General features: G+C 43.9%; 1 protein-coding gene across 1 annotated transcript; it reads left to right on the forward strand.

The window, feature by feature from the left end:
• The first annotated feature begins 1,122 nt into the window (after nt 1–1,122).
• LOC137438601 (zinc-binding protein A33) lies at nt 1,123–20,417 on the forward strand. The gene is made up of 6 exons (XM_068133790.2): nt 1,123–1,726; nt 4,773–4,868; nt 11,817–12,050; nt 12,261–12,283; nt 16,934–17,061; nt 19,829–20,417. Exons 1-6 carry the CDS (start codon nt 1,193–1,195, stop codon nt 20,359–20,361), a joined length of 1,548 nt encoding a protein of 515 aa, XP_067989891.2. The 5' UTR covers nt 1,123–1,192; the 3' UTR covers nt 20,362–20,417.
• Nucleotides 20,418–24,626: the final 4,209 nt, after the last annotated feature.

The raw sequence follows: 24,626 nt of genomic DNA on the forward strand, positions 1-24,626 counted from the left end.
GAGAGAGTAGGAAAAAAAAGGTGGTTTAGTACTCCTGGGGGGGGTGGGGGGACAGGGGGGCAGGTGAGTGTGAGTCGAAGAAACTCTGTGATACCATTAAAATTGAGGGCACCAGATGTAGAAACAAACCCGATAAGAGCGGTGTATAAGTCTCGTTGTCTTGGGGGGGGGGAGGGGGGGGGGGGGGTTGGGAACGAGAATATTGTAAATTTCAACTTATATGTAAGGTCAACCAAGCATTGATGTACCAGTCGGATGTCACCGATTTAAAAAAAACAAAAAAAACAAAAAAAAAACTTGTCGAATAAAAAGTTGTCTTGTCGAATAAAATTAAACAAGTCTCGTTGTCTTAGGGGGGTGGGGAGGGGGGGGGGGGGGTTGGGAACGAGAATACTGTAAATTTCAACTTATATGTAAGGTCAACACCAAGCATTGATGTACCAGTCGGATGTCACCGATTTAAAAAAAAAAAAAAAAAAAAAAAAACTTGTAGAATAAAAAGTTGTCTTGTCGAATAAAATTAAACAAGTCTCGTTGTCTTGGGGGGGGGTGGGGGGGGGGGGGGTTGGGAACGAGAATATTGTAAATTTCAACTTATATGTAAGGTCAACACCAAGCATTGATGTGCCTGTCGGATGTCACCGATTAAAAAAACAAACAAAAAAAAACAACTTGTCAAATAAAAAGTTGTCTTGTCGAATAAAATTAAACAAGTCTCGTTGTCTTGGGGGGGTGGGGGGGGGGGGGTTGGGAACGAGAATATTGTAAATTTCAACTTATATGTAAGGTCAACACCAAGCATTGATGTACCAGTCGGATGTCACCGATTAAAACGAAAAAAAAAACAAAAAAAACAACAACTTGTCGAATGAAGCTGATGGAGATTAAAAGAAGACGACTTTAGTATGCCTCTCTTTTACAGGTGCACATGTTTTTAGTGGGTGTGGGGATCAGGTAAAGTGTCACCGGTGGAGCAGCATAACAGGGAGGTGGATGTGAAAATAACTTCGAGAAAGTACGTATTTTGTGTACAGCCCCAAATCAGTTATTTAAGTAAACATGAAAACTGTGAAAAGAAAGAGGAAGATGTGAAAGGAGGAAGTGATTCGTGACAGTGAAAGAGGAAGTGATCAGGTGTCCAGCCACACCTATATTATACGAGGAGTGAGTTGTTGTTAGGGCATTTCTCACGATGTCGGCCGTTCTGAAAGACGCACTAAAGTGTCACCTGTGTTCGAAGTTTTTCCACGAACCTGTGACTCTCGAGTGCTCACACTCGTTCTGCCACCATTGTATCGACGGCTACTGGTCGACCAAGGTACCCGACACGGATTACACCTGTCCCACCTGCTCGCGCGGATATCCTCACAAACCTCGGCTCACGCTGAACATGGAGCTGGCAGCACAGGTGAAACCGTACACCGGAGCTGCAGTGAGCACACCAATGCAGATGTGTGAGGCGTGCAGTGTCCATCCTGCATCAAAGATGTGTGCCACCTGTGACATGAATTACTGCGACAAAGATCTTCAAGTTCACAAAAAGAGGAACCACGTGATTGTCGACCTGGGAATGTGTGTCCAAGAACTACAATGTCGAGAACATTCTGAATTCTACAAGTTTTTCTGCCAGGAGGATGAAACCATGGTGTGCACTATCTGTAAGCTCATGGGGTACCACGAACACCACTCGGTCATCACCTTGGACCAAGCTTACGAGAACGTCATGGTAAGGGATCCACCATTTTTATTACACAAACAAATCCGATTCTTCTTCGGAACATGACTATTGCACTCGAATTGAGAATTGTGGCATCTACTTATTACGTACAATAAGAGGATTCAATTTGGACAACCACCCAAAAACACTTTTGCACACCATATATGACTTTATCTACTTATTACGTACAATAAGTGGATTGAATTTGGACAACCACCCAATCACACCTTTGTACACCATATGACCATCTACTTGTTACGTACAATAAGAGGATGGAATTTGGACAACCACCCAATCCTACTTGTGAACACCATATATGATTTTCCCTTGCAATCCCATACTCCTCTCAGTCCAACCTTCTTCTCCTCTCTCTATCCGGTACGAAATCGTCCTTTTTCTCAATCTTCATTTACTCACTTCAACCTTCCACTCCCAACCGAAGGGGTAACGTCTCGCTGCTGTGGTTTTGAGTGCCGTGCAGGTGCACGAGCCCCAGGGCAAACAACCTCTCAGACCCCACCCTCTGCCACCTCACCTCCACCAATTTTCTTTTTTTGTAACTTTAAAAAATAACTTTCTTTAATGAAGATCTTAAATGAGAACAGCAACGAGTTCAAAAAGAAGCAAAATCACAGCATTGGCCCTTTTTCGGGCTGTAATATATATATATATATATATATATATATATATATATATATATATATATATATATATATTACAGCCCAAAAAGGGCCACTGCTGTGATTTCCCGCTCTAGCAGGGAAAATGGCCTTAAAATGCATGTTGTTGTTGTGTTGTGTATATATATATATATAGTCAACATCAAAATAAAGTTATCAAATCTTTAGGACACTCATTGAAATCCTCTTCGAAAAAATGAAAAATATTAGAACACACAGGTAAAGTTCAGCTATCTTTACTAAACACAAGTCAATAAACAAGAGGTTGCCTCAATCACAAAAAAACAAAAAGCATGAACATCACAAGGGGTGGTGCAACAAAAGTCACAGCACTGCAACACAAGGGCACGCACCTGAATACAGTCAAAACAAAATGACACAGGAATGGAGACAACACTCCTAACAGTCAAGGACAGAATGACAGCAGTCCTCAATATCGTGTGTGTCCTCCCTGAGTTGTGATGCAGGCTGTACACCTCTGACGCATGCTCTGTACCAGGCGTCTGATGCGGTCCTGGGGAAGTCTGTCCCACTCCTCCTGCAAGCCTTGAATGAGCAGTTGCCGATTGACGGCTGTTGATCTCCTCGATGCAAGATGTCGACTTGGTCAGGGGATTGAGGTCAGGGGAATAAGGCATCCAAGACATCACTTCAACGCCCAGTTCCTGGAGAAAGTTGGTGGTCAGGCGAGCAGCATGGGGTCGAGAGTTGTCCTGCTGGAAAACTGTGATGTCAGGATGAGCCTGGAGAAATGGCAGCAGATGAGGTCTCAACTTAATTGACATAACACTGACTAGTGAGATTGCCTTCGATGACGACCAGAGGTGTCCTGAAATGGGTGGAAATGCCGGCCCATACCATCACACTGGGTCCTCCCCAACGATTGCTCTGGTGAATACAGCATGATGCATACCTTTCCCCACCTCTGCGCCATACCCGTTGTCACCCATCAGCAGCATGGAGGCAAAATCTGGACTCATCGCTGAACAAGACTTCACTCCACTGTTGCTCTGTCCAGCGGCGATGCTGCAGACACCATCTTAGTCTGTTCTGCCGATGCACTGCTTTCAACACTGGACCTCTGCAAGGACGTCTTGCCACCAGGCCCCGACTTCTCAAGCACCTCCGCACAGTAGAGACACTGATGCGGTTGTTGTGGTGACCTTTTGTCACTGCAGCTGTTTGCGTCGCAGGGCAGAAACGATCAGGAAAATGCTGCAGCACAATCCAGCAGTCTTGGTTTGGGGTGGTTACCCATGGTCTTCCTCTTCGTGGACCCTCATTCACAGTTCTAGTTTCACCGTAACGCCTGGCCAGGTTGGAAATTGCAGGCTGTGAGCAACCAAGACGTTGGGCAATTGTTCGCTGGCTTACACCAGCCTCAAGCATCCCAATTGCTTTAAACGTTGTTCAGATGTCAGGCGTAGCATCTGAATTTTCTTGTTGTTTTCCCTTTCAGCGGCCTCTAGAGTGACTATAGGCAGCATTCAATTAATGTCTAACCACGAGAACTGAAGGATTTCATTATGAGGGTCATTGTTTAAAGGGAAAGATCCCTATACAGAACCACTCAAACATGCCATTGTTGATCAACCAGGTGATTGAAGTGGAGTTCCCGTTACATAATCAGCCATTACGATTGAAGAAACGTGTTTGTAAAGCTGCACATTTCAATAAATGAAAGTGATAAGTTTATTTTTATCTTCAGTTTATATCTACGAATAACGGAAACGAAGAAAATGCTATCCTCAAAGGACACAACAAAACACATAATGTGCAGCTTATTACGTCTGATGGGAACTGTTACACGGGACCTGTTACACGTTCGGATTCAGCTATGGGAGGAGGAGGAGGAGGGAGGGAAGGGGGTGGAGAGGTGGGGGGGGGGGGGGTTGGGTAGGGTTGGGGGTGGGGGGTGCTCTGAAGGAGGCAATTGGCATGAGGTTTGAGATGGATTTAATAAAGAGAGTGGGATTAGAGAATGGATCTGCTTACGGTTCGGGTGTCTGGGTCATTGTGGCATCACAGTCACCATAGGGAATTTTGAAGACCATGTTCATCTTGTCAATGTCCTGACCACACGTCTATTCACCTGACCACGAGTCTGTGCCTGGATTAGTACCTGAAGTTTGTGTGTGACCCGGATTCCGAATGGTTGCAACAGACGGTTGCCAATCTCCAAGGTGTTGCTGATGTATGGTAATAACACCGTTTTGTTGGCTGATGCCTCTGTTCGTGGTGTATGTGCACACCTTATGGGTGTGGGTGACCACTGTTCTCCACCCCTCCTAGTGGAACTATTTCGATAAACATTGGATTCGCCTTCTGGCATAACATATAATACTTTTTTATTTAAATTTTGTTTCTCTTTGCAGAAAAGCCTGCATGAAGATACATCAAAACGTGCTGATCTCATCAAAAGGGTGACTGAACTTGAGAAGAAATATTATACAAGAAAGTCTGAGTTGAAGGTAATTTAATCATAATGCGTTCTGCGATCCAATACCTGCAAAGTCGCCTCGCTGTTCATCAATATTCTCTAAGATTTACCTTGTAAGGCAGTTATCCCGCTTTTGAGGAGTGGGTGGTGGATTGGCCGGGGGTGGTTTGGGGCAGTAGGGGTGTGACAAGAGTGGAGGCTACAACTTTTTTGGCCACAACTCCTCAAAACCTTTTGAGGAGTGGAAAAACGTACTTTTGTGGAAAAAAACCCACTAATCTGTGTGCAGCACCTGGTTTCTGGTTGTATTTCTCATACTGCAGTTATGCCACTGATATGGTGACTCCTATACATTGAGGCAGGAATTTGTAATTTGTTTTGTCTCTGACTTGTCATGCATGACATGGTGGGATCTTTAACTTCCACCATCTAATACCAGCTAACCCTCCGAAAGATGGTGTACGAATTTTGCACTGCCTGCACAACACCAGGCTAGCAGTTCGTAGTCGGTTCGTGAATCGAACCCTTAGAATACAACTCAAACGAGAGGATGCTATCTCTGATTTGTCAAGCCATCCCAGTCCACGTTACTTGGAAGCAATAACACAAGACGGTCCATGTAAAACAGATTTGGATTGGCAATATTGTTTTATTACTCAGTGTTCTATTTTATTACTCAAAAAGATAAACTAGTATTGTTCTATTACTCAGTGTTCTGTTTCATTACTCAGAAATATAAACTACTGTTGTTTTATTACTCAGTGTTATATTTTATTACTCAAAAAGATAAACTAGTGTTGTTCTATTACTCAGTGTTCTGTTTCATTACTCAGAAATAATAAATAGCACCCCAAAGCGGGCGTAACCCCTCAGTCCATGCATGGTGGAAACCAATTTCAAGATGGCTGCCATGGCGGCCATATTGAAAATCGCAGCGCGCTCATTGTCGAAAGGCACCTTCCTCTACTCAACCCCAACACACACTGCAAACATGGATTTAATCGGACAAGCCGTTCTGCTCGAAATTAACGGAAACCAATTTCAAGATGGCTACAGTGGCGGCCATATTGAAAATCGCAGCATGTCCATTTTCGAAAGGAACCTTCCTCTACTCAACCCCAACACACACTGCAAAAATGAATTTAATCGGACGAGCCATTCTGCTCGAAATTGATGGAAACCAATTTCAAGATAGCTGCCGTGGCGGCCATATTGAAAATCGCAGCGCGCCCATTTTCGAAAGGAACCTTCCTCTGCTCAACCCCAACACACACTGCAAACATGGATTTAATCGGATAAGCCGTTCTGCTTGAAATTGACGGAAAGCAAAAGTTGACGGACGCCCGGACGATGCCCGTGACGACAATACCCCTTAGCCCAATTTGGGCTGAGGGGTGAAAAACTAGTATTGTTTTATTACTCAGTGTTCTGGTTTATTATTCAATGAGATGAACTAGTATTGTTTTATTACTCAGTGTTCTGGTTTATTATTCAATAAGATGAACTAGTATTGTTTTATTACTGTGTTCTGGTTTATTACTCAATAAGATGAACTAGTATTGTTTTATTGCTCAGTGTTCTGGTTTATTACTCAATAAGATGAACTAGTATTGTTTTATTACTCAGTGTTCTGGTTTATTACTCAATAAGATAAACTAGTATTGTTTTATTATGCAGTGTTCTGGTTTATTACTCAGAAATATAAACTAGTATTGTTTTATGACTTAGTGTTCTGATTTATTACTCAGAAATATAAACTATTGTTTTATTACTCAGTGTTCTGTTTTATTACTCAGAAATCTATATAATAATAGCGTAAGGACTCGACTTTGTTATCCCTTTTACGCTGCACCCAGTGACCCGATGCCCACGGCACTAATGGATTTACGATCTATGAACCGCGCTCTTTGTTTATCACGTACAACCATACTCGAAAAATCTGAATTAGCCGACGTAGGGGCCCAAAAGCATCCGATTAACTGCCGATACGACGCCATCTTACGACGCCATCGTATTGGCATCTGCTGGGCGAAGGCGAAGCAAGCCGTCCGCTGATTGGACAGGCGAAGGCGAAAGCAAGCCGTCCACTGAGTGGACAATCCAGAGCATGCATTTGTGCCGGTGTCGGCGATCGTTGTTCATATAGGCACTCTTCATTCTCATCTTTCTTCCTAACTGTTACTCGGAAAAGCAAATCCCCTATGCCATCCATAATGGTACACTCTATCGATACACCACATCCTCTCTTCCGTGGATGTTCCACGGGTTTCGGCTAGTATAAACTATTGTTGTATTACTCAGTGTTCTGGTTCATTACTCAATAAAATAAACTAGTATTGTTTTATAACACAGTGTTCTGGTTTATTACTCAACTAGCCGAAACCCGTGGAACATCCACGGAAGGGAGGATGTGGTGTATGGATAGAGTGTACCATTATGGATGGCAAAGGGGATTTGCTTGTCCGAGTAAGAGTTAGGAAGAAAGATGAGAATGAAGAGTGCGTATATGAACAACGATCGCCGACACCGGCACAAATGCGTGCTCTGGATTGTCCACTCAGTGGACGGCTTGCTTTCACCTTCGCCTGTCCAATCAGCGGACGGCTTGCTCCGCCTTCGCCCAGCAGACGCCAATACGATGGCGTCGTAAGATGGCGTCGTATCGGCAGTTTATCGGATGCTTTTGAGCCCCAACGTCGGCTAATTCAGATTTTTCGAGTATGGTTGTACGCGATAAACAAAGAGTGCGGTTTGTAGATCATAAATCCATTCGTGCCGTGGGCATCGGGTCACTGGGTGCGGCGTAAAAGGGATAACAAAGTCGAGTCGTTACGCTATTATTATATAGATAAGATAAACTAGTATTGTTTTATTACTCAGTGTTCTGGTTTATTACTCAATAAGATAAACTAGTATTGCTTTATTACTCAGTGTTCTGGTTCATTACTCCATAAAATAAACTAGTATTGTTTTATTACTCAGTGTTCTGGTTCATTACTCAATAAGATAAACTAGTATTGTTTTATTATTCAGTGTTCTGGTTTATTACTCAATAAAATGAACTAGTATTGTTTTATTACTCAGTGTTCTGGTTTATTACTCAATAAGATAAACTAGTATTGTTTTATTATTCAGTGTTCTGGTTTATTACTCAATAAAATGAACTAGTATTGTTTTATTACTCAGTGTTCTGGTTTATTACCCAATAAGATAAACTAGTATTGTTTTATTACTCAGTGTTCTGGTTTATTACCCAATAAGATAAACTAGTATTGTTTTATTACTCAGTGTTCTGGTTTATTACTCAATAAGATAAACTAGTATTGTTTTATTACTCAGTGTTCTGGTTTATTACTCAATAAGAGAAACTAGTATTGTTTTATTACTCAGTGTTCTGGTTCATTACTCAATAAGATAAACTAGTATTGTTTTATTACTCAGTGTTCTGGTTTATTACTCGATAAGATAAACTAGTATTGTTTTATTACTCAGTGTTCTGGTTTATTACCCAATAAGATAAACTAGTATTGTTTTATTACTCAGTGTTCTGGTTTATTACTCAATAAGAGAAACTAGTATTGTTTTATTACTCAGTGTTCTGGTTCATTACTCAATAAGATAAACTAGTATTGTTTTATTACTCAGTGTTCTGGTTTATTACTCGATAAGATAAACTAGTATTGTTTTATTACTCAGTGTTCTGGTTTATTACCCAATAAGATAAACTAGTATTGTTTTATTACTCAGTGTTCTGGTTTATTACCCAATAAGATAAACTAGTATTGTTTTATTACTCAGTGTTCTGGTTTATTACTCGATAAGATAAACTAGTATTGTTTTATTACTCAGTGTTCTGGTTTATTACCCAATAAGATAAACTAGTATTGTTTTATTACTCAGTGTTCTGGTTTATTACCCAATAAGATAAACGGGTATTGTTTTATTACTCAGTGTTCTGGTTTATTACCCAATAAGATAAACTAGTATTGTTTTATTACTCAGTGTTCTGGTTTATTACCCAATAAGATAAACCAGTATTGTTTTATTACTCAGTGTTCTGGTTTATTACCCAATAAGATAAACTAGTATTGTTTTATTACTCAGTGTTCTGGTTTATTACTCAATAAGATAAACTAGTGTTGTTTTATTACTCAGTGTTCTGTTTTATTACTCAGAAATATAAACTAGTATTGTTTTATTTCTGTGTTCTGTTTTATTATTCAAAAGGATAAACTGGTATTGTTTTATAACTCGGTGTTCTGTTGCCTTTACTAAGTTGGATTATCTCCCTAGCTGTTCCCAAGCTTAATGAACTACATTTTAGGGAGTGATTTTTTGAGCCTGGTAAATATGGATTATTGATAGCACAACCTCACTGTGGCAATGCTGATAAAATGTTTGTATTATGCTTTAAAGAACTAGTGATGTTAGATATAAAATACATTTGATTTGACTTTCCAGCGGCACTACGGCAGTGTCTCACGCACCTTTTAGTTGGCAGCCCAATTGTGTCAAAACACTGTCAAGGCGTCACCGGAGAGCCGATGCAACAGCGTGCAGAGAAGCAAAATGGCCACCACGGAAACTTTTAGAGCCACAGCTCTCAAAGTAAGAGTCATCGCTGGTGTGGAAAACAAACAGAAATGGACTAATTCGGCCAACATTAACTCACTGTATTGGATTTGGTTATCCTCAAATACTGGTTACCTGTGGTACAAAATGGCCCATCTGTGCTTTTCACCCTGTGCACGGTGGTGCAAAGCCGGGTAAAGCAATTGCTTCAGTCTATGATGGCGAAACTCCTTAATTTCAATTGAATTATATATTTTGAACACTGTAGAACACAAATCGTTTCCAAAAACTTGTAGTTTAGCAGTACTTTAGCTCTGAAGTTGGCAAAATTGCACACCGGCTCGTTATCCCTCAGTGCATGTGTGCAGCGGGGTAAGGCAAATGCTTCAGTGTGTCTGTGATACTCCAAAAAAAAATTGACAATCATTCCAAACAGGAAATGTACTGTTTTTATGGACTTGATAAAGGACATAAACAACAGGCATGAGGAACTAATTTAACCTGTTCAGTGAGGTGGTGTAACAGGGCGTGTATCCCAAATGAAACTACGGCGGAAAACTTCCACTTCGATTGCTTGGCCTTCAAACCTTTTCTTTCATTTCAAATGAAGAATATATGTTTGAACAGTCGAGAACACGAATCACTTCCAAGAATCTTCAGTTTAGCAGTAGTTTGGCTCTGAAGTTGGCAAAATTGTATGCCGTCTCGATCAATCAAATTTGCCGCTTGTGCTGTCCCGGCAGAGGAGCATCGATATTCAGACAAAATGGCGGCGCCTCGCGATGTTACATCTGAGCTCACTTTGTGAAACAAATCTGGCGGTTTAGTGCATATTTACATGACCTCGTCATTCATTCATTAGTGTTCAGACCCTCCACACCAGCAAACACAGTTGGGAAAGAGTACTTTAACTTGTGAACCTCTCCCTGCCGAAGGCAGGAACGATCATTGAATGAATAACGTAACAGATCATGAATGAATAAAACGATCATTCATTCATTCATATTCATATTCATTCTCTGCCGAAGGCAACTTGACTGGCATACATAATAAATAGATAACCCAATACTTTCAGATCAAAACTGTTATTATTCTGTTATGTGTATGGGGATAGGTAATGAAATACCGTAGTTGAGGTAGAATTGTATTGAGTAGCGTGCTCCATATGCCATGAAGCCACATCGATGTATTTAAATTAGGACCGGATGTCCGTGTAAGCGTTATGTGTCTCCATGCGAGGGGTGTAGCTATGCTAATTAGTTAGGGCCTATGGATAAATTCCCAGTGTGTAATTGCCCTTGTGATTCTTCCCTTCGTTCTTATAAAGCACACTTGCCTAGCCATGCAACCGGCCCATGATTAAAATAACATAATCGCCGATGGTACCAGACACTACGACACCACCCAGCCAAAACTTCTCGATGGACGCCAAGTGTGACCGTGAGGCCACGCCCCGAAGGACGATTGGTTGGAACGATTCGACGGCACTCGGTGATTGGAGCGCAGGTGATGTCGGAGAGAACGTCCGAGACAGTCGGAGCAAAAAGGGAAAGCACCGCCATTTTTTCTCTCTCTTGGACCGGACTCTGGGTACGAGCAGTCGCATTCGCTCTCTGTTTCTGTCCCTGGCTGGTTACAGGCAGTCACATTCACACTCTCTCTGTTCCTGGCTGCGTGGAAGGCGGACCCATTTTGCTCTCTCTCCTTGTGCCCTCGACGGAAGCGGCTGCGTGTGGAGCGGTGCGCACTAGTTAAGCGAGTGGTGGAGCACTGTGGATCACGACGATCGGAGGAGGAGGGAGTTTGGTCGTCACTCCGTGGGTCAGTGGCTACTACGGGCAGAACTGCGCGCCATCTTGTGCGGTTCCACGACCGGTCAAGGATGCCACACGGAGTATCGGCCAACGCACCACACCAGTTTATCTTTATTTTATCATTCCCTGTGTCTGTATACGAGTCCGTAGGGAGGGTCCCTCATTTAGGAATTGGATTTTACCTTTTTTTCCATTTTGGTTATCCTGGCATTTATTTTCATTAATCCATTATTTGTTGCATTTCTTTTGTCGTATTGTTGATTTTCCTGTCTTGTACGTTTATTTGTTGTGGGGATCAGATAACCCCCCGTGTGCAGTCCGTCCGTGCAGGTAAGGACCTCGCTACCCTAAAACACCCCCGTGCGTGCAAAAGGTCCCGCCATAGTTGGGTATACGCCTTGGAGTTAAAGCTCGTTTGGTCATCTGTCGCCCTGAGGTCTTCACTACAGGGTAGACGCGACAATACTATAGGTAGGTCTGTAATGTAAAGAACTCATTATAATGGGCCAACACAACTGTGAGTTGCTGTGAAATCCACAACTCGAGATCCTCTTTTCATTTCCATAACAATTTGTACAATTTCTTTGTGGCAGGACTTGATCCATCAGCGAGTACAAAAACTGGACCAGGATCGGGAGGAAATAATCAAGCTGGTAACCAAGATAACAGACACAAAGAAAGAAGAGTTGAACAAACAGTTTGAAGAAAAGGACTCTGCTTTAAAAAAGATAATTTTTAATTTGAATAATAAGAAGACAACCCTCCAAAAGGATAAGGAATCCATGGAGACAGAATTGAGAACAAAAGAGCCAATCATTTTCCTACTGGTGAGATGCCTTGCTCTGGAAACAAATGCATTACGGAGGATAAATATTATGTGGATTGGTCTGTTGAGGACTTGACCACAAAAGTTGATTTTTGGATACCGGAGGGGAAAAAATAACAATGAAAATCTGCACAAGAAATGTTTAATTCAAATAATCTGTTTTACAATTTCTCTTTATCAATCAATTATTTCCCACCCGATGCCCTTCCAGAAATGCAAGGAATTGCAGCAAAGGTAAGAATCAAATGGATATGATCTTCTCTTTTGTTGTAATATAATGCTTAAAATTTTTTTGTATACGCAGTCTAGGCTCGTAGAAGAGCTAGAACAGTATACATATTCAAGGCTCGTGGAAGAGCTGGAACACAGAGCGGATCAGGACACAACGTGAAAGGAATAGCAGGAGTAGGGGAAACGCAAACAGCAGGGCAGAGGGAGAAAAGGGATGGAGACGGACAACCAGGCGATGCAGGTAACAATGCGGGTTAGGGGAGAATGCAAGGGGTGGACAAGATGGATACATAAGCAAAAAATTTGGAGGGTTGAGGGTGGTTTAACAGGTGTAGGAAAGATCGTGCCTTTGGATGGGGGATGATTTGAGATGGTGGTGAACAGCTGTCTTGAAGACCTGGAGGGAAGAATGAGATTGAAGAGACTGCGGAAGGTGGTATTCCACAGGCAGGGAAAAAAGGGGGACAAATTGAGTGGAGGTGAGCAGTGCTTCTTGATTTAGGCAGTTTCAATAGTATGGGGTTGCTGGTGGATCACCTGTGCCCTGCAGATACATGGGTGAGAGGGAGGGGGGCAAGGGTGATGGATTTTCCATGATTATGGAAAAGGGTGTGATGTTGGATTCCATGACCTTGGTGATGACTGCAAGTAAAGCCACAGTCCCATAGTGGCGATTTTTTAAGCGAACCACAAGGAAACAGTACGACATTGTTACAACGATTTAGGCCACGAATAATTTCACAAAATGCCACCGGGATTGCCAGATCTGGTTGAGGAACGAATCAAGAGGACAATATTTGCGAATCAACTTGATTTAGCAACGAATGTAGTAGAATAAACTCGACACAGAAAGAACTAGAACGAGGCAGTGCGACGTGTGAGCCGAAGTAACACGAAGTAGGCGAAGACGTACAACGACGTGTTACGAAACGCAACGGAACAGGTAGACGGAGAACGGAAGCGCAACTTACTAGAACGAACTGGAAAGAACTGGAACGTGTCAGAACGATGCAGTACGAATTGTTCGGAGGCTATAAATACCGCGCATTAACGTGGCGCTTCGCCAGTCCTTGAGAACATTTCCTTCTCTCCTCTCTGCTTCGAGTTTCCTTGTCTCTTCCAGTTTCTTCTTTCACAATGCCAAAAGGAGGATCCAAGGGAGGCCACGGGGGTAAAGCTGTGAAGAAGGCTGCCAGGGGTAAGAAGACACCCGACCCCTCCTTCCACCCCGACTCCTGCTACTACTCTGGTGATCTTGGTGATCCGAGTCATGAAGGTAGTGGTCTTGAGGAAGAGGAAGTGCTTTCTGACACTAGTGTAGCAGCATAGCAAACCTGTTGTGCATTTTGTGATACAAGCACCAAATTTGGCACAAATGTACATTAATATGTTGCGAACATTTTCAGATATTGGGCCACTTGAAATTCCGTAATTTTTGTTTTTCAAATTTTTTCAAATTTCGTAATTTCAAATTTTTCGGGTGACACCGTCACAATTTCGGTCTTCGAGGCCGGCCGATATAGTGGGGCGGCTTAGCCCAAATATTCAAAAGAATTGTGCATTTTGTGATACAAGCACCAAATTTGGCACAAATGTACATTAATATGTTGCGAACATTGTGTGGTCAGCAATGAAGACGAGAGTCTGAATTACATGTATGCAAAAGACCTTGTGAACCAGTGAAGCAAATACACGGGTAAGCATGAATTAAATCTAGGGCATGATATAATTTCCATGATGTTTACCTCTACACTCAATGGTGGAAGGAGGTAATGTTTTGATCCCAGCTTGTCTGTATGTCTGTTTGTCTGTTAGTCCACAAAATTCCAGACAAAGCTTGTAGTAGTGGTAGTTGTAGTGGTAGTGGTGATAACAGAAATTGTTATATAGAACTGAACTTATATTATTATTATATGCAGAAAATAACTTCATTTCTATATGCCCTGCAGTGGACAGGTTAATTGGTTTATGCACTGAAGGGGTCACCCTGGTGTGCACTGCTGTGTTCTGCCTCACTGAGTTGTTCAGGTATGATGTACTCAGCACAAGCTTCCGGTCGGCCCGGAGGTGGGGGTGCGGGGCCTGTCACGGAACGTCAAAACAAACGGCCTGCCGGGGCCGCCCAAAAGTCGGGCGTGAGGGGCGCGTCCACTAATGGAACGCCTCTCGCTTCCCAGATCGAGGGCCACGTGGTCAGGAGAACCTCGTCCCTTCCGGTCACACTTTGCCTATCGGCCGGCCTCGAAGACCGAAATTGTGATGGTGTCACCCGAAAAATTTGAAATTACGAAATTTGAAAAAATTTGAAAAACAAAATTACGGAATTTCAAGTGGCCCAATATCTGAAAATGTTCGCAACATATTAATGTACATTTGTGCCAAATTTGGTGCTTGTATCACAAAATGCACAATTCTTTTGAATATTTGGGCTAAGCCGCCCCACTACACACCTAAGTCTCCAAAGGAAGGAATTGAAACCTGTGATGACTTACCTGTCTTGAAGAAGAGAAAGAAGAAGACTGCTCGTCTGAATCTGAGTGATGAACAGGAAGCGGTACTGGTGGAGGGGTGAGGATGACAACCCACAGGAGGCACAGTGACTTTAAGAACCACATAGTGATGAACCACAGTGATGTGAGCGACTCTGGAAACTGACTTCGAGGAGAATCGGGCCCTTCTTATGTACCCCTCGTACCCAAAATCGTGCTGGGTCTACTTGCATCGTTACATACCGTTCTACATCGTCATGGTCGTTCTGTATTCTTTCTTCATCTCATACAGCCGTTGTAAGTCCTTGTGCCTCGTTGCTTTGTCCCATAGCTGTTCGATCTTAATCTTCTGCTTTCTGCGATTACCAACGACCGTCGTTCTTCCTCTTTGCGCATCGAGTCAGGTCGTCCTACCACCGTTCTGTGTCTTCTCTCCTCGCGGCAGAAATTGAACCAGAACCACAACGGAAAGCGGCGATCTTAACAACGAAGGGGTGAGAGTCACAAAGAATATTGCAAAGAAGAGGAAGGATTACACGCGAATACACAACGACAAAGGGCGAATGTGATTAAATCGTTGCGGCGCAAGGACACTTTGAACATTTCAAAACTGTCGTAGCGCCTCCGCGAATCGAGACGATCTGCACGATGCGCAAGGAAACTTCAACAGAACAAGAACGAACTAAAAAGAATCAGAACGTCCAACGCGATTTTCTCCACGAATGCCAGATCGTTGTGGTTCGCTAAAAAAAATCGTCACAGTGGGACTGGGGCTTTAGGTAATCGGTCTGGAGTTAAAGGGATCCATTTTGCACCTTTTCATGTAATACTGTGAGGTAGGCAGATCTAAGCAGATGGAAGATGACCGAAGGTAAATCACCGGGTGAGAAATGGCAGAGAGAGAAAGGAGGTACAAGAGCAGCAGGGCTGTTTTTTTTTAGGAAACGTGAACTGATGCCATCGGGTCCAATTGTTGTTTGTTTAGCTGGTCTATCGTGCCAACCAAGGAGGCTAATTATGGAGTGTCAACAACGACAATGGAGTGGACAATGCACTACAAGGTTTTGATGCACAATTTAATTTTTTAGCGCATTATTATGCTCTTGGGAATCTAGGCTGGGTTTGGGTTCATGCTTTGACTTCATAGAATTTGTCATCTCTGCTTGATATTTTAAAATTGATCGTGAGTTTCACAAAGTTGAAAATAGCCCCGTGGGGGACATACGGCTGGATATGTCCCCAGAGTTTGAGAAGATTTAAAAATGAATTAACTGAATTTGAGGTGAAACGCCCCATTTCAGCCTGTTAGGGGCGATTCTGGATGTGGAGCACAACTCCATTAGACCTTAATGTTCTGATGTATTGTACCAAATTTGGCCCATATCGGTCATGTAGTTTGTGAGGAAAATATATTTTAGTGAATATGAGGGATTAGGGGAGGGAGACCGTGGCCCTCTTTCCGGGGGAGATACAATCATTAGGTGCAAAACTTAAGATTAGGGTATGATCCCGATACATCGTGGCGAGTTTCGTCTGGCTCTGTCTGGCGGTTTCTGAGAATATGATTTTGATTGGAATACCAAAATTTGGGGCAAACACCCCCTTTTGCTCCCTTTTATAGGGGGTGCATCCAGATGGGGAGGACAACCCCACGAGACATTGCTGTGCTGATGCATCGTACCAAATTTGGTCAATATCGGTAGGGTAGTTTGTGAGATGTTTGTGTCAAATGTTAACGGACGGACGTACATGCATATGTCCGTCATATGGACGGCCGGACACCAGGACACACTCTGAGGTCATTTCGGAGAAATAACCTAAAATTGTTGGTTACAAAATACCTGGGCAACTTGGTAAGGAAGTGTTTTCCACATTTTCTCCATACAGGGTGTTACTTTGTAAAGTGCCGAGTCTACCTTAAGCTGGCTTTCTTGTCTGTTAGCACTCACTTGTGTACTTTAAAGGATTCGACAATATTTGGGAGATAGAATCGTATTCGACAGCATGTGATAGTTCACAGACCAAATTTCAAAATCCTGCCTCCCCTTTCCCCGGCCAGAGACCACTTTGGCTGACCTAAATGGAGCTGACCTCTTGCAATCAGTGTCTTACCTGCACCAACCTCAATTTTGAATATCACTGGATAAGTGCTTTGTCTCGACAGGTTGAAAATCACCATCAACGGAGCAACTGCGGAGGCAGATGAAGCAGATATTACAGAGTGTTGTCCAATAGATGAAGAAGACAGCTGCACTCTGGAGGGTATCAAATGCAGTATCTGGAGACAGCTGAGTGAGTGCACTGTGGACTAACACACTCATAATTCATTCTCCTTATGGTACTCATACTTTGGTTAAAATCTCCTTGAAACGGATTCGTTCTTCACCTGCATTTGGTGACGTGTGTTTATTATTGTGCTCACAACCGATATGTCCAAAAACGATACATAACTCAAAATCGCAAAAGGTTATGACCGGACGGCATCAGCATACGCATCCTAAAAACCTCCACTGCTGCTCTTGCACATCCTCTTTCTGCCCTTTTCACCTGACCATTTGTGCTAGGTCATCTCACCTCTGCTTGGAAATCAGACAACATGAGAGCTTTACATAAAATGTGCAAAAACGGATCCCCTTAACTACAGACCAATCAGCATACTTCCAATCATCGGCAAGGTCATGGAATCCATCATCGCAGTTGATATGAAATCATTCTTTTTCTCCAATAACCTCATCTCAGATCACCAATTTGGTTTCACACCAGGTCACTTCACCTTGGACATTTTTCTTCTACTCACAAAACAATGGATGGAGACCTTCAATGTCAGACATAAGATCAGGGCCGTCTCTGGACATATCTCGTGCTTTTGATACAGTCTGGTATCCTGCCTTTCTCTCCAACCTCTCTGCCAGGACTTCCAAGGCCAACTCTACACATGCATTACTGACTTCCTCTACTCCCGTAGCCAACGTGTGGCTCTCAACGGAATCCTTTCATCTCCTCTCTCTGTCAAGGTTGCAGTACCGCAATAGTGTTCTGGGCCCAGTCTTATTCCTGGTATTCATCAAAGATCTTTCTGACTCTATGGAAAATCTTCTTAATTTATCCGCTGATGACTCCATTCTCTGCCGTGACATCCCTCATCTTTCGGCCAGGCAAGTTGCAGCCTCTTCCCTCTCTTCAGACCTTGAAAAAACAATCACAAGCTGCTCAAACACTTGGAATATGTCTTTCATTTCTGACAAATCTCACACTCTCAAGATCTCTCTCTGAAAGGACCATGTGGCAATCCTAACATCTACTTTCTTAAAAGTCCTCTTGAGGAACTTCAGCCATTCAAACACCTGGGTCTCACTCAGCCATGATCTTTTTTGGGCAAACCACATTTCAAAGTTGGCCTCCAAAGCCAGTCGCCGACTGTGCATCCTCCATCATGTAAAGTCGTTCCTAAGCACATGTGATGCACCTGCAAGGCTTTCATCGCAGCTTGATGGAGTACTGCTCTCCCCTCTGGGATGGCTCCCCTGCCTCCTATTTTCCTCAGTTTGACACAATTAAAACGAAGGCCTTCAAGATCATTGGAATCTCCCGTGATGAAGCCGAGTTTATTTAGGCCCTATCACTTAGCTTCTTGCACCCCCTTTCTGGTCTTGTACACCCTGCCCTCTCCATGCTCTGTCTCCCCCAGGTATTTGCAGGGTGCACATGGTCCACCAGAAAGTAAAACTCCCTAAATCCAGGATCACTGCTCACCTCCACTCAATTTTTCCTCTTTTGTTTTTTTCCTCTGCCTGTGGAACCATCTTCCACATCCTCTTCAATCTCACCTCCACGTCTTCAAGGCAGCTGTTCACCACCATCTCAGTTTGTCCCCAATCCAAAATCATGATCTTTTCTACTCTTGTTAACCCAACCCCCATCCTTCCTCCTTCCAAACTTCCAGTTTTCCTCCCTGAGAGTTTCCTTCTGTATCTTCTCCCGCCCTCCCCTTCCTCCTCACACCCATTGTTTTCCCGTCTCCGTCTGTCTTGGCCTTTGTCTGTGTTGTTGGTGCCCCCTCCTATCTCTGCTCTTATTTTTGTCCTGTTGCGTTCCGATCCGTACAGTGTACTAGCACTAGCTCTTCCATGAGCCACGACTATGTATACACAATCAATAATAATAATAATTAAAAAAACATGTTCGGCGTGGCAAAGGTGTGCACCCTACTGAGTGCCGTTCTTGTTACCCTCGCAAGAGGAGAGGGTATTGCATTTGAGTCCGTTTGTCCGCACAGAATAAATATGATTTTCTCTGCAACCGTTGGTCTGATTGACAGGAAATTTTCACCATAGGTGCAACTCCACCTGTAGAATTTAAAAAAATAATTATGACGTCATAGATCACGTGGTTCGGCCGCCATCTTGGAAAAAACGAAAAAATTTGCACCTCTATATCTCAGAAAGTGCTGAATAGAAAAATTTGAGACATGGATCATTCTAAAGAACTCTCAATGGGGAATAAAATATGTTGATGTCATAGGTGCCTCCATTATGATGTCATAATTCGACAAGTACAAAACTTCATCCTATCAAGATGAAATTTCTTGAGTGAAATGTCGGCATAAACTGGTGGAGAAAAAAAAATGATGACCATCGGTCACGTGGTTCGGCCGCCATCTTGGAAAAACCGAAAAACTTTGCACCTCTATATCCCCGAAAGCGCTGAATAGAAAAAATTGAGATGTGGCTCATTGTAAAGAACTCTCCATGGGGAATAAAATGTTAATGATGATGTCATAGGTGCTTCCATTATGACGTCATAATTCGACAAGTACAAAACTTCATCCGATCAAGATGAAATTTCTTGAGCATAATGTAGGAATAAATTAGTTTAGAAAAAAATAATGACGTCATCGGTCACGTGGTTTGGCCGCCATCTTTGTTTTAACACAAAAGCCTTAAAAACCACTGAAAATACATCCTGGCGAGGGTTTGCAATCTCCGATTGCTCTTTCTTGTTTGAGGATTGCTTTTGTTTTTCCACTTACAAATGTGAAAGTTTCTAACTTTGTCGACAGGTGGACAAACTCCAACTGTGGATGAAAACTCAGTCCATGAGCAACTCCTACTTTCTAAGGACCTCAGGAAGGTGACACTGACCGAGGTTTCTCAGCCGTACCCCAATCAACAAGGGAGGTTTGACAGCCTTTACCATGCACTGGGAGCTGAACAATTAAACAAGGAGCGCCATTACTGGGAGGTCGACGTGAGCCAGGCGGACCATTGCTGTGTTGGAGTAGCGGCAATATCGATTTCGCGGAAACAAAAGGATGGCGCTTGTAGTCTCGGAAGGAAATCTGATTCGTGGTGCCTGGAGAAATCGAATGGTAATTTATCAGCGTGGCATGATGGATGTGAACGACCCTTGAATGTTGCGGCGATTCCGCATCGTCTTGGGCTTTTCCTGGATTTCCAAAAAGGAAAGTTGATTTTTTGCCGCACTGACACCATGATGTTTTTGCATACATTCCAAGGCAACTTTAAAAAACAACTCTACCCTGCAATAGAATTAATGGGAAGTGATGGTTCTGTGTCATTTTGCCAAATGTAGTCAATAGAAATGTTTGAAATAATCAAGGGCAAAAAATAAATAAATAAATAAATAAATGAATAAATGGCGTTGATGGAATAGATGCAGAAAAGCTTTTTACCCGTTTACACAGCGACAGGACGAGATGACCGAGCTTGGGATTAAGAGGAAAGTCAAGATGAGCAAAGCGAGTATTTTGAACAATCAGAAATGTATGGAATGTTCTTCCTAGGAAGGTCATAGCAGCAGTGACAGTAAATATATCTATTTAAAATATAATTGGACATGTACCTCAAAGCAATGGGAATGGAGGGGTACAGGGACATAGACAAAAATGGTGGGTGTAGACCGTAATCAAATTGAGCAATTTTTGGAATGATGATCCTTATGATCAGCTGGCCATTCCCATCTATATATATAAAGTAGAGTTGGCCTCTGTGTCTGTATCCTGATCTATCTATGATCTCTAAGATCTCGAGAACCCGTGGACGGATTTGCGAGCGGAAAGTACTGTTCGACTCGGGATGGTCCCAGGAATGTCACGGAGACATAAACATTAAAAAAATTTCGGGTTTTAAAATTAGCGTATTATTAGCACTAGCAGAAGAGAGAGGGATTCGAAGGGAGGGAGCGCAGCGCTTCTAGCGCTTCTGACTACAGCACACCTTAAAATTAAAAAAACTTCGGGTTTTAAAATTAGTGTGTTACGCGTAATTAGCGCTAGCAGAAGAGGGAGGGAATCTAAGGGAGGGAGCGCAGTGCTCCCTCCAGCGCTTCTGTTAGCGTAATTAGCGTATTTCGGAACGTTAATTTTTCAACTTCATTATTCGGAATCAGTACGTCCCAGAGAACCTTCGTAACGTTAATTTTTCAACTTCATCCGATTGACATGGGACCAACGGCATGTGACAAAGAGTGAAACATACAGGCTACATTTATTTGACGACAATGAGTTCCGACTTCCGACCTCGGTGGGATGACAGGCTGAGTCAACCCCCCTGGTGTGAAGGGGGAGGAGGAGGGGAGGGGGAAGAGAAGGGGAGGGGAACGAGGGGGAAGGGGATGGGAGGGGGAGGGGGAAGGGGGGAGGGGGAGGGGGAAGGGGGAGGGGGGAGGGGGGAGGGGAGGGGGGGGGGAGGGGAAAGGGGGGGGAGGGGGAGGGGAGGGGCCCTTGCTTTCCCCTGGGGCACCCCCGCACCCTTCCCTCCCCCCTTCCCCTCCCCCCCTCCCCCCTTCCCCCTCCCCCCCCCCATTCCCTCCCCTCCTCTTCCCCCTCCCCTCCTCCTCCCCCGCTTCCCCCTCCCCCCTCCCCCCCGTTCCCCTCCCCTCCTCTTCCCCCTCCCCTCCTCCCCTCCTCCTCCCACTCCCGTGCAAAGCCGGGTACCTCTGCTAGTATAAAATATACCAGACTAGTGTAATGGTAAGAACGTCCGCTCTGAGTCTGGGAGGGCGGTGTCTCAAACTCCGGCTAAGTCATGCCAACGACTGAAAGATGGTGTGTGCTGCTTCCTTGTTTGACGCTCAGCATTTTAAAGGATAGAGGGCCAAACAACCAGAGTGCAGGCTTTGATGGGCCAAATGGCCCCCTTGTGTTGAACTTTCTTGGAGTGGAACTCATTTATTGTGATGATATTATTGAGCCCTCCGCTTGGTGTTCACCTTCCCTCTTCCCATTGAGTGGATGTTGGGTTGTATTGGGTTTGTTCTGGGGAGGGGGTTGGTGTCGCGCGAGCGATGTGCTTGTGAATTTGGTGATGGAGTTAGGGGCCATGGATGTGATATAGACATGGTGGGTGTATTGGCTTTCTCCTTGGTCAAGATTTCTTTGTATAACGATCTCAGCTTCCTCTTAATAAAGTTTTGAAATCAGTTCGTTTTTTTGTTGTTGTTGGGAGTTAAGGCATGTCAAGGCCTCACATAATAAGTTAATCCGGCCAAAGCCGAGCAAAGCGGTCATTTATTTCTGTTTCGTGAAACACCCTGCAACCTATGCCTCCAGAAAACAAACTTTTTCGAATGCCGGGTGCATTTTCCATCCAATCATCATGTACCATTGTTAAAACGTTCTCCATGGGTAGGCACTACTATGTAGAAAGTTCCGTGTTAATCGCTCAAGCGGTTGTGGAGAAAAAGAATTTCAAAGCAAATAAAGGTGAAAAAGTGAGGGCCTCAGCCGACGTTCCACAACATGGCTAAGGATGGTCGTGGATGCCTATTATTAGTTTGAATCATTTGGCATTTCTTGATGTTTGTGTTCCAGGGTACACGGGATCGCTAAAAGGGCATGCACACATTTACTATTGAGCTGTCCAAGCTAGTTTCAATTCCCAAGCTCAAAATCTGTTGGATGGATGCTTCAGATCCAGAAGGCTGCATTAATTGTTTGCGCACCATCCTTCGGTTGGACATTAAGCCCTGGAATCCCATCTGCCAGTATTTGCTGGTGCGCATTAAAAATCCAACATATCTTTTGCAAGAGTCAGTCATTGTGTACTGGCACTGGCTCATAACTACATCGACGAGAACAACACCCTTCGATGTCACTATGTCGACAGATATGCCTCCACCAACATTATTATACTACTTGGACCAAGTTTGCTTTAAATCCATTCAGCTGGTTTCAAGTATCACATATTTACAAGGCATGACCTCTGACCTTTGACCCCAACATCTAATCAGTTTATCTTTGCATCATAATGCATGTTCATCCCTCTGCAGCTCGCAATACCAGCGGGTGTGCGGCCCTCCGTAAAGTGTCCAGCAGGGGCATTCCCCAAGCCACACTCTTACCGACTGCAGACAGGTTTTACACAAGAAGCCCTTCCACTATGCGACTTCATAATGGATGCTCACTGCCTCCTCAGTGCACATATTACGTACAACGTATCTCTAATGTGTCCCTAATATAGGTGTAAATCTAACTTACTCGAGCACACGGTCCATACTATTCTCAACCCATTCTAGCTATGGACCCCCCCACCCACTTCCACTAAACAATATTATTACGTTTGTTGGGGTGGATTACCATAGTGGAGGCAGGATTGTATAGGTACATCATGGACCGCGGACGAGTAGGAGACATCTCGATGTATTAAGTAGGGAAACTGGAGCTTAAGATTATTTGTGTCTTCCCACGGGGCTGGTGAAGCTGTGTAATTCGATAGGGGTTAAGATTAGTTTTCCCCCAGTATGTGATTGCCCTCGGTGGTTTTTCCCTACGTTTTACAATTACAAGGCCAGCCATAAAACCATCCATTAACCAACATTACACCACCGGAACCGCCGACAATTCGCGGACATTGCCGATCTTGCCGAGTAAGCCACGCCTTAATGATGCTCACCCCAAGCAAACAGGCTCCCGAATTAAACCCGGCCTCCAAAGGATCGTAACCGGCAGGCCACGCCCGAAGCTTCGTCATTGGTCGTGGAGACACGAGGTGATTCGATGGTTCTCAGAATTGGCTAGTGTGACATCAGAGCGAGAAGCTTCAAAAAGAAGAGTCCCTCCAGCGGTCGCTTTTTGTCTCTGGCTCGGCTGCGCTTGGCTCATGTGCACTGGTGAGGAGACCTTTCGGAGCTTTGTGGAACTTTTGCAACGTTGGAGGAGGGGGTGCGATTGGTAGGTGGTGCTCTTTGGGGGAGCTGAGGGCCGCTTTGCGCTTGGCGGTGGAAGTGAGGAAGGGCCGTTTAACTACTTGCTCACGCCTGGGCGTTTTAGACGTGGGGTGCGGGCACCATTGTGGGTGCGCTTCCCGCGTGGGTGGTTACAAGACCTGCATTGACCATCAAGCTTCCAAGTGCATTTTGGACCAGAGCTGAGTATCGGCCGACTTAATAAAACATTTTATCTTTCCTCCAAGTGGTGTGAGAATGGTGAAGGGTAGGCAGGGACAGAAATACAAGTTTGTGTGGCAAGGGTGCCCGGAAGGCGTGCATGGCGTTGGTGTCCTGTTTTCTGAGGAGTTTGCAGACAGTGTGGTGGGTGTGATAGGTTGATGGTGAACATTATGATTGGAAAGCTCTTGGTGAACGTCATCTCGGGATATTCTCCGCAGGTTGGTCGGAGCGATTAAGAGGACAAGTTCTGGTGTGCAATAGAGAAGCTGATGGAAAATGTGAAAGATGAGGAAGTTGTTGTGGTAGGAGACCTAAATGGACATGTGGGAAGGAGTATGGATGGTTTTGAGGGAGTTCATGGGGGTTACGGATATGGTGTGAGAAATGGAGAAGGTGAAAGGATTTTGGAGTTTGCTGATGGAGCTGATTTGTTGATTTGTAATACTTAG

The sequence above is a fragment of the Myxine glutinosa genome, chromosome 13 (genome assembly GCF_964187855.1).
Source record: "Myxine glutinosa chromosome 13, kmMyxGlut1.1, whole genome shotgun sequence".
In the NCBI taxonomy this organism is placed as follows: domain Eukaryota; kingdom Metazoa; phylum Chordata; class Myxini; order Myxiniformes; family Myxinidae; genus Myxine; species Myxine glutinosa.

Bases quoted from the DNA above. Each gene is read 5' to 3' on its own strand.
- LOC137438601 (XM_068133790.2), top strand. From the start codon at position 1,193: ATGTCGGCCGTTCTGAAAGACGCACTAAAGTGTCACCTGTGTTCGAAG. The intron at 1,727-4,772 runs GTAAGGGATCCA...TTCTCTTTGCAG, and splicing joins AAGCTTACGAGAACGTCATG to AAAAGCCTGCATGAAGATAC. The intron at 17,062-19,828 runs GTGAGTGCACTG...CTTTGTCGACAG, and splicing joins CAGTATCTGGAGACAGCTGA to GTGGACAAACTCCAACTGTG.